At 40.4% G+C, this 8,421-nt stretch overlaps 1 protein-coding gene across 1 annotated transcript; it reads right to left on the bottom strand.

The window, feature by feature from the left end:
* Window positions 1-4,774: 4,774 nt before the first annotated feature.
* Window positions 4,775-7,750, bottom strand: LOC143556625 (uncharacterized). Its single transcript, XM_077045898.1, has 5 exons — window positions 7,462-7,750; window positions 6,903-7,402; window positions 6,042-6,167; window positions 5,158-5,649; window positions 4,775-5,047 (listed from the first exon to the last, which is right to left on the bottom strand). The coding sequence occupies exons 1-5, from the start codon at window positions 7,748-7,750 to the stop codon at window positions 4,775-4,777; spliced, it is 1,680 nt and encodes a 559-aa protein (XP_076902013.1).
* Between the last annotated feature and the right edge of the window lie 671 nt (window positions 7,751-8,421).

Below are 8,421 nucleotides of genomic sequence, written 5' to 3'. Positions count from 1 at the left end.
CTCCATCATAGTTCACTTGAATCACCATTTTTAGCACCTGTACCTGCAAACACGCACCAGATACGGTAGTAACCTAAATCCCTGAAATAACACGTAAACGCTCATGTTTTGTTTAGAATTACTACAATTAAGGGTGGCTCTACAATCCACCCGTCACATTCCCACACTTGCTCGTTGCTTGCCCTCAAGCAACTCTTCAAACCAATTGTTTTTAGAACACCACCTCCACACAAACCACACGCCCGGCTCGATTAAGGTCCCGAGTCATACCCAATTCCACATAATTAGAGGTTTGCACTAGCTTACTTGATATTATATTTTAGAACATAGAATTCTAGTCAACCGTAACATGCTTTTGGTCTTTACTTGCACATAACACACCATCACTCATTAACTCACTTATCGGTGACCGTTCCAAATATCACAATCATACTCGATTCTCCTCGCATACGCTTGTACCACCGTCAAATCTTCACCTAATCGTGCTTTAACATAAAAGCAAATCAAGAGGTCTTAAACGGGTTGTAATGAGGCTAGGGGTAAAGGTATGGAATGGGGATATTTAAAGTGGCTCAAATGATCCGACCCGACTTGTTACATCAAAACTAAATTAAACAATAAAACATACCACTATATACATAACAGCTTTCATAACGAACTCGAACCACAAGGCTTTGAACATTGCCTCGACTTTTCCTTGTCTTTTTCTCTTATTTTTTTTTCATTTTTTTTCATTCATTTTTTTGACATAATAACTTTCATAAACAATTAACTACTACTCCCTATTTATTACTAACGAAACAACTACAATTACAAAGAACAACCTATTAAGCCGGATCGTCTCACAATTACATCGGGGTTTGATCAAATAAAAAGAATAGGTCCAATAAAGTTTTCTAAAGGAACCAACCCCCCGCCCCTCTCATTATCCACGCTCATATATGTAATTTATGAGGCCCAACCCCCAAAACCCACACTCACACTCACCCAAGATGAGGTTTTAACCTAAGTGCCTCAATCACTTTTGTATTTATGCCAAACTAAGGTCTTGAAGTGCATTGATGGCACAAGTTCTAACGGAGAATAACCATTCTGTCACCGCTCTTCGTTTTCCCAATACCCAAGTGACTGTGGCATGTTATGTGATTGGATAAACCGAAAGCATGCTAACCTTGCCTAGAATACTACTCGTCCACACTTTTAACAAAGCTAAGCAAACTTGATTTTTGGGGAATTATGACCATGAAAGGGGATCAAAACTTTGCCCCGACAATCTTACCACTTTTCTGGTGTTTTTCTTTCAAAATTTTATTTTATTTTATTTATTTATTTATTTTTTTTCTTTTTTTTAATTTATTTTCATCCCTCATCCCCACACTTGAGATACATTTTCCTCAATGTAGGGTACTTAGGATAACAAAAACACCACCACGAGCACTACCCTTAAATTCCAACTTGTCATTACTCCACCCAACCTCCCAAAACCCAAACATAAACAGAAAAAGTAAGATACAAAAATGTACAAGGGAACACCTGATTTGCTGCCGACGCAGCTCAATAGTAACGTGGTTGAGGTGGTCCAAAAATGGACGTCATCACGTCCGTGAATTCGCCCAAACCAAATGCCCCCTGATCCTCTCCAGCAGCTTGACCTTCCCCTTGAGCTTGTCTTGAACCTTGAGTTTATCGTGGATCCAACCATTCTAAATGATACAACGGTGGCATGGGATAATTCACCGTACCGTCGTATGGTGGCAATGTGGTGTAGTCAACGATCGGTGGGTCAGCCACCACCGGTTGCCCCGAATGCCATGCGGCATGCATTTGTCTCTGACGGTCATCCTCATATCAATGGTTGATTTCTCTTTGTTCAGCATAAGCGTGGGTCCGGTTCCACACTTCTTGGCGATCATACATTTGCTTTTGAGCGCGCTCCATGCTAGCGCCCATGAATGTTTGGTGATCAAACAATGTCTGAGTTGTCTCAGACCAATTATAGTAGTGTGCTGGCCTGGTGTTGAATATTACATCCTGCATGCTGCCATGGTGTGTCCAATTTGGGTCAAATGTTTGCCTCGAATAATTAAATGGTAAGGCACTTCCATGTCCCCGTCCTTGCGCACTTGAACTACCATCCTTGCGCACTTCACTTTTCAACACCGTCCTTGCGCACTTCATTTTCCATCGCAACCCGCTCATCCGGTTCATCATCATAATCATCCTCTCCACTCTCTCCCTCTTCATCATCACTCTCACTTTCATCTTCTTCCCTCGGTTCCAAGGGTCTAGCATCCACCTTCAATGCCCTCCATCTCTGTATTTCACTTTTCAACAGATGATACCTATCACTCGCTCGGTATTCCCAACCAACCCCTAACTTTATCACATAGAATGGCTTGTGTTTCTTCCCAACTCCAATATCATTATCTCTAATAACACCAAACCGCATCAACAACGCGGTAATCAACCGACAATGTGGAATAATCTTCCTACCCACATTATTCCGGCTTATCCAAATATTGTTAAGTACTAGATACCGGAACGAAACAAGTGGTCCTCCATGCATCAAGGAGTATAGAATCAGGACATCGGGATACTGAACTTCTTGCATATCCCCTCTTCTTGGCATGACATTGTGTAAACAAATGATGAGCAACATCTTTGGCTCAATCTTTAAATTCTTCCTCAATAACTTCCCATCATAAGTGACGGGTAAAAACAATGCTTCCAACATCATTCTCCACGTTGGATGCCTATCGGGTTGATAACACAAGTCATTCAAATCTGGATACACGTAGTTGCTTTGAGGCTTACTATCAAATCGTGCTATTTGCCTCAATGTTTCAAATGACATAGTGACCTCAATGTTGTTAACAGTTCATATGAGCTTCATCCCCGAGGGTTTATTAAACAAAGGACATCTCAAAGTTGCCATCCATTCTTCAATTTCATCGATGAAAACATACTTCTCGTTTCGATCATAACACTTGAGGGCTGCTTCCCAACCCAATGCCTTGAATCGATCAAAAACATCAAACGGACCAAACTCACGTTCCGATACCACTTTCTCACAAATAAATGCGTCGTACTTCTTTGTCAATGTATTCATTTTCTCGTGAAACAACTCTGGTTGCCATCTCAAATCATGATCTGTTAGTGTCCGTGAGTCCAATCTGGTTTAACATACTCCACCTCTTCTTCTCGTTCTTGTTGTTGTTCTAACCTCCGCTTTTTTGCTTGTTCGGTGGCAGAGTTGCTAGATGAACCCGCAATCCCTTTTCCTTTATCCTTAGCAGAACGTCCCATCTAAACAATGACAAACATTAACCAAGTTACTATTCATCTCTATATACATTCCCACACTTGCTTGTTTCTATGGTTGTGAATATATGAAAGTCATAAACCATTTTTCACAAAATTTTGACAGCATTTCGTTTAAACATAGACATAATCCGTCTTCAACTTTTGTCAAACTTTAATTTTCCATACCATATTCACAACCATAACACAATTTCAAACTATCATCAAACTTTCTCACATTCAACGAGCAAGTGTAAGCAATGTACAACATGTAATCTTAACTAATGAGTTTTGTAGCAAACGAGTGAAGAAAAACATACCTTTAAGCTGAATTAAACCCTCTAATCACTCTAATCACTAGTCACTTGCAAAACCCACTTGTTCAAAATTTTCGGACCAAAAACGTCCAAAATCGAACCCCAAAAAGTTAAGATTGATGAAAACCAAGAAAAGAATGTGATTCCTTGCGAAAATATAGTCAATTTAGAGCCGAAAATCGTTGATTTTGGTTAAGATTTGAAGAAGTTATTAATTGGGGATTAGGGTTTGGTAGAGAAGGATGTTAGGAAGATGATGGATGAATGAAAGTATGAAGAAGAAGGTAAGTGGAAGATGTATTAAAACTTTTATTTTATTTTTTTATTATTATTTTTTTAATGTTGTTACTGTACCTGCGCCGCCCATTCACAGTCCACCGTAAGCTACGGTGGCTACCGTAGCTTACGGTAGGTTCCTTGGCGTAAGATGCTGGCGTAAACAGAAAGAGGCCAGCGTAAGAATCTCAAGTCCACCGTAGCTTACGGTGGACACCGTAGGCTACGGTGGCATCTGATGGAAATTTTTTTTTTAGGTAAAGCCAAAATCATTAAAAACTAAATAAAATTATTTACAAACAAAAACTAAAAATTACCCTACCCCTCATGAGAAACCCGAGTTGTCCTCAACATGGTGAAGAGATTCCCGAGAATTCCCCACACTTGATTGGACAACCTTGTAACGAGAAAGGTAATTTTTAAGACCAAATTTGAACAAAAACTAAACTAAATTATACAACAAACCTGGACCGTTTAATTGGTTGATTCCTCAGGCGACCGCAACAGGTAGCCTACCTTGTCCACTTCACACATGATGATATCCTTACCCTCCAAGTATGGTTTAAGTCGGTGTCCGTTCACAGTTTGTCTTGCTTGATTGTGCAAGTCTTCAATTTCCACATCACCAAACTTGCCCACTCTTGTTATAACATACGGGCCCATCCATTTGATTTTCAACTTTCCGGGAAAAAGCTTGAGCTGTGAATTATATAACCAAACCTTTTGCCCTTCTTCAAAAACCCGCTTCCTCAACTTGGCATCATGAACCTTTTTCAACTTATCTTTGTATGCCGATGCACACTCATAAGCTTCATCCCTTATCTCTTCCAATTCCGCCAACTTCAACTTTCTCAATCCACCGGCTTCATTATAATCCATGTTCACACTCTTAATGGCCCACAGTGCCCGGTGAGCCAACGCCAAGGCAAATGACATCCTTTCCCATAAACCAACCAGTAAGGAGTCATTCCTATGGGCGTTTTATAAGCGGTTTGATACACCCATAGTGCATCATCCAACTTCACCGACCAATCCTTCCTATCAACCCGCACCGTTTTCATCAATATTTCTTTAATTTGTCGGTTGGACACTTCAACTTGTCCACTTCTTTGCGGGTGATACGGAGTAGCAATTCGATGATTCACATTATACCGCTTCAACAATTTCCCAAAATTGAAGTTCTTGAAGTGTGTTCCCCCATCGCTTATAATCACTCTCAGAATTCCAAATCTTGCAAAAATATTGGATTGAAAAACTTACATACCACGGTGTGATCATTGGTCCTTGTTGCTATGGCCTCAACCCACTTTGAAACATAATCCACCGCCACCAATATGTATAAATACCCACAAGAATTTGGAAACGGACCCAAAAATTCAATTCCCCATACGTCAAAAATGTCAACCACCAAAATGGGTTGCAAAGGCATCTCATCCCGTTTTGAAATTCCACCCATCTTTTGACAATTCAAACAATGGCGGGCATAGTCACTTGCATCTTTAAAGATTGTGGGACAATAAAACCCACTTGTAAGAACTCGATAACCCGTCTTTTGCCCACTAAAATGACCTCCACAAGCGGATGAATGAGCATGTGCCAAAATCTCTTGAACTTCTGATTCGGGAATGCAACGCCGAATGATTTGATCGGCACCAATTTTGAACAAATCGGGCTCATCCCAAATATATTGCTTGAGTTGGGAGAGAAATTGTTGTCTCCTTTTCTTGGCCCAATGTTTTGGCATCTCACCCGTGGCCTGATAATTGACAAAATGAGCATACCATGGTGTAGTGGAAACGGCTAACAATTGTTCATCCGGAAATCTCTCATTGATTTCATGTGAATCATCCACACCTTCCAAAGGAATCCTCGATAAATGGTCCGCCACCACATTTTCACACCCTTCTTATCTCGGATCTCCAAGTCGAACTCTTGTAACAATAAGACCCAACGAATCAAACGGGGTTTTACATCTTTCTTCTCCATGAGGTAACGAACCGCACTATGATCCGAATAGACCCCAACCTTACTTCCCCATATGTATGACCAAAACTTATCCAAGGCGTACACCACCGCAAGTAATTCTTTTTCAGTAGTGGTGTAATTCAATTGTGCCTAGGATAACTTTTTGCTTGCATAGTAAATCACCACCGGCTTCGTATCAATTCTTTGACCCAAAACTGCTCCAATTGTGGTATCACTTGCATCACACATAATCTCAAACGGTTTCATCCAATCCGGCGGTTGCAAAATCGGTGCTTGCACTAATTTTTCCTTCAAAACATCAAATGCTTGCAAACAATCGTTAGTAAAATTAAATGCAACATCTTTTAGCAACAAATTGCATAAAGGATTAGTAATCACACTAAAACCTTTAATAAACCGCCGGTAAAACCCGGCATGCCCCAAAAACGACCTTACCCCTTTTACATTTTCGGTGGTGGCAATAAAGAAATAACCTTAATTTTTGCTTTATCCACCTCCATTCCTCGACTTGAAACTACATGCCCCAACACAATACCCTCTTGTACCATGATATGACTTTTCTCCCAACTTAAAACCAAATTAGTCTCGACACAACTTTTAAAACTTTTTCCAATTCATCAAGACATCTTTCAAAAGTTGACCTAAAAATAGAAAAGTCATCCATAATACCTCAAGTGAATCCCCAACCATGTCCGAAAAAATACTCATCATACATCGTTGGAACGTGGCCGGGGCATTACACAATCCACATGGCATTCGCCTAAAGGCAAAAGTGCCATATGGACATGTGAATGTGGTTTTGTGTTGGTCGTCGGGATGGATTGCAATTTGATTATATCTCGAGTACCCATCCAAAAAACAATAGAATTTTTGACCCGACAATTTTTCAATAATTTGGTCAATAAAAGGTAATGGAAAATGGTCTTTTGAAGTAGCCGCATTTAACTTCCTATAATCAATGCACACTCGCCACCCGGTTACCGGTCGGGTGGCGATTTGTTCACCACTTTCATCTTTAATTACCTGAATGCTGGCTTTCTTTGGAACTACCTGTGTTAGACTTACCCATGCACTTTCTGAAATGGGATAGATGATTCCTGCATCCAACCATTTGATAACTTCCTTTTTCACCACCTCTCGCAAATTAGGATTCAACCTTTTTTGAGTTACCCGAGTAGGCATTGCATCATCCGTGGTGATGATTTTGTGCATGACTATAGATGGACTAATACCCTTCAAATCGGCTATAGTCCACCCAATCGTCGCTTTGTGAGCCTTCAAAACGTCCAACATTCCCTCTTCTTGAGCCTCATCCAAGTTAGAGGCTATAATAACCGGCAACGTCTCACCTTCTCCCAAGAATGCATACTTGAGATGACTTGGCAATTCTTTCAATTCTACCTTGGGAGGACAAATCAACAAAGGTTTGGTGTCAGAATTGATCTCTGTTGGTAGACTCTCAACCTGATGAGTCCACGGTGGTCTTACGTCTTGCAATGCCAATACCTCTTGTTTCTTTTCCTCTAACTCCAATGCACAAATGTGAGTTCAGAATCATCACAAACATAAACATCCAACATACCTTCCTCATACTCGTGTGGTACACACCCATCTATGATATCTGCCATAAAACATTCTTCACTAGCCAATGAATTAACAACATTAGTAAACACATTTAAACGCATTTTTCTATTTCCAAAGGCCATGTCAACTGTACCAAACCGGCAGTCAATAATAGCATGAGCAGTATTTAAAAATGGCCAACCCAATACAACATTTTGTTGTTGTGTTGGGTCAACCGACGAGTAATTCAGAACCAAAAAGTCAACAGGATAATAAAATTCCTCTACTTTAACAATGATGTCCCGCATGATCCCTCGAGGAAGTTTGTGAGATGAATCAGCCAATACAACTGTGGTCTCAACTCGTTTAAGTGGACCAAAATCGTATTGGTCATACAAACCCCCGGCAGGATACTCACACCCGCTCCAAGATCCAATAGTGCCCGTGACATTTGAAAGTCACCCACTTGAATGTTAATCAAGGGCGCTCCCGGGTCTTGAAGCTTAGGTGGAAGATCACCCTTTAGAATTGCACTCATTCGTTCAGTTAAATCAACTCGTTTAGGAACTTTTTGTTGTCTTTTCTGAGTACACAATTCTTTTAAACATTTTGCATATGCGGGTACTTGTTTTATTGCCTCAAGTAAAGGAAGATTAACTTTAACCTGTTTAAATACCTCCCACGTCTCCTCCTTTTGAGGACCCCGTTTTAAAATCACGTTTTTCTTACCCGGATCGATCAAAGCCGAAGGAAATGGAATTGGAACCTCTCTCACTTCCTTACTTTTATCGTTTAAAAGTTCATTTTGATCCGAATCTTTGTTTGAAAACGTGGATGGTTTAGGGGGTTGAATGGGTGAAGATTGTTCATCTTCACTTTCTACCCCCGTCACATCCTCTACCACACCTTCAACTAACTCCGGTGTGGTATTGATTTTAAACTCCTTACCACTTCTTACCTGATTATTCGGCACATTGCG

Source organism: Bidens hawaiensis, unplaced genomic scaffold (assembly GCF_021521415.1).
Source record: "Bidens hawaiensis isolate Kalapana, Puna unplaced genomic scaffold, B.hawaiensis_p1.1 tig00018660_1, whole genome shotgun sequence".
Taxonomy (NCBI): domain Eukaryota; kingdom Viridiplantae; phylum Streptophyta; class Magnoliopsida; order Asterales; family Asteraceae; genus Bidens; species Bidens hawaiensis.
The sequence above is the reverse complement of the archived record's forward strand: the minus strand, read 5'-3'. Positions and strand labels throughout refer to the sequence as shown.

Coding starts and splice junctions, on each gene's coding strand:
- LOC143556625 (XM_077045898.1), bottom strand. CDS start 7,750: ATGCGGGACATCATTGTTAAAGTAGAGGAATTTTATTATCCTGTTGAC. Junction 7,403..7,461: donor ACCACACGAGTATGAGGAAG/GTATGTTGGATG, acceptor CATTGGAGTTAG/AGGAAAAGAAACAAGAGGTA. Junction 5,048..5,157: donor GGACCAATGATCACACCGTG/GTATGTAAGTTT, acceptor AAATTGTTGAAG/CGGTATAATGTGAATCATCG.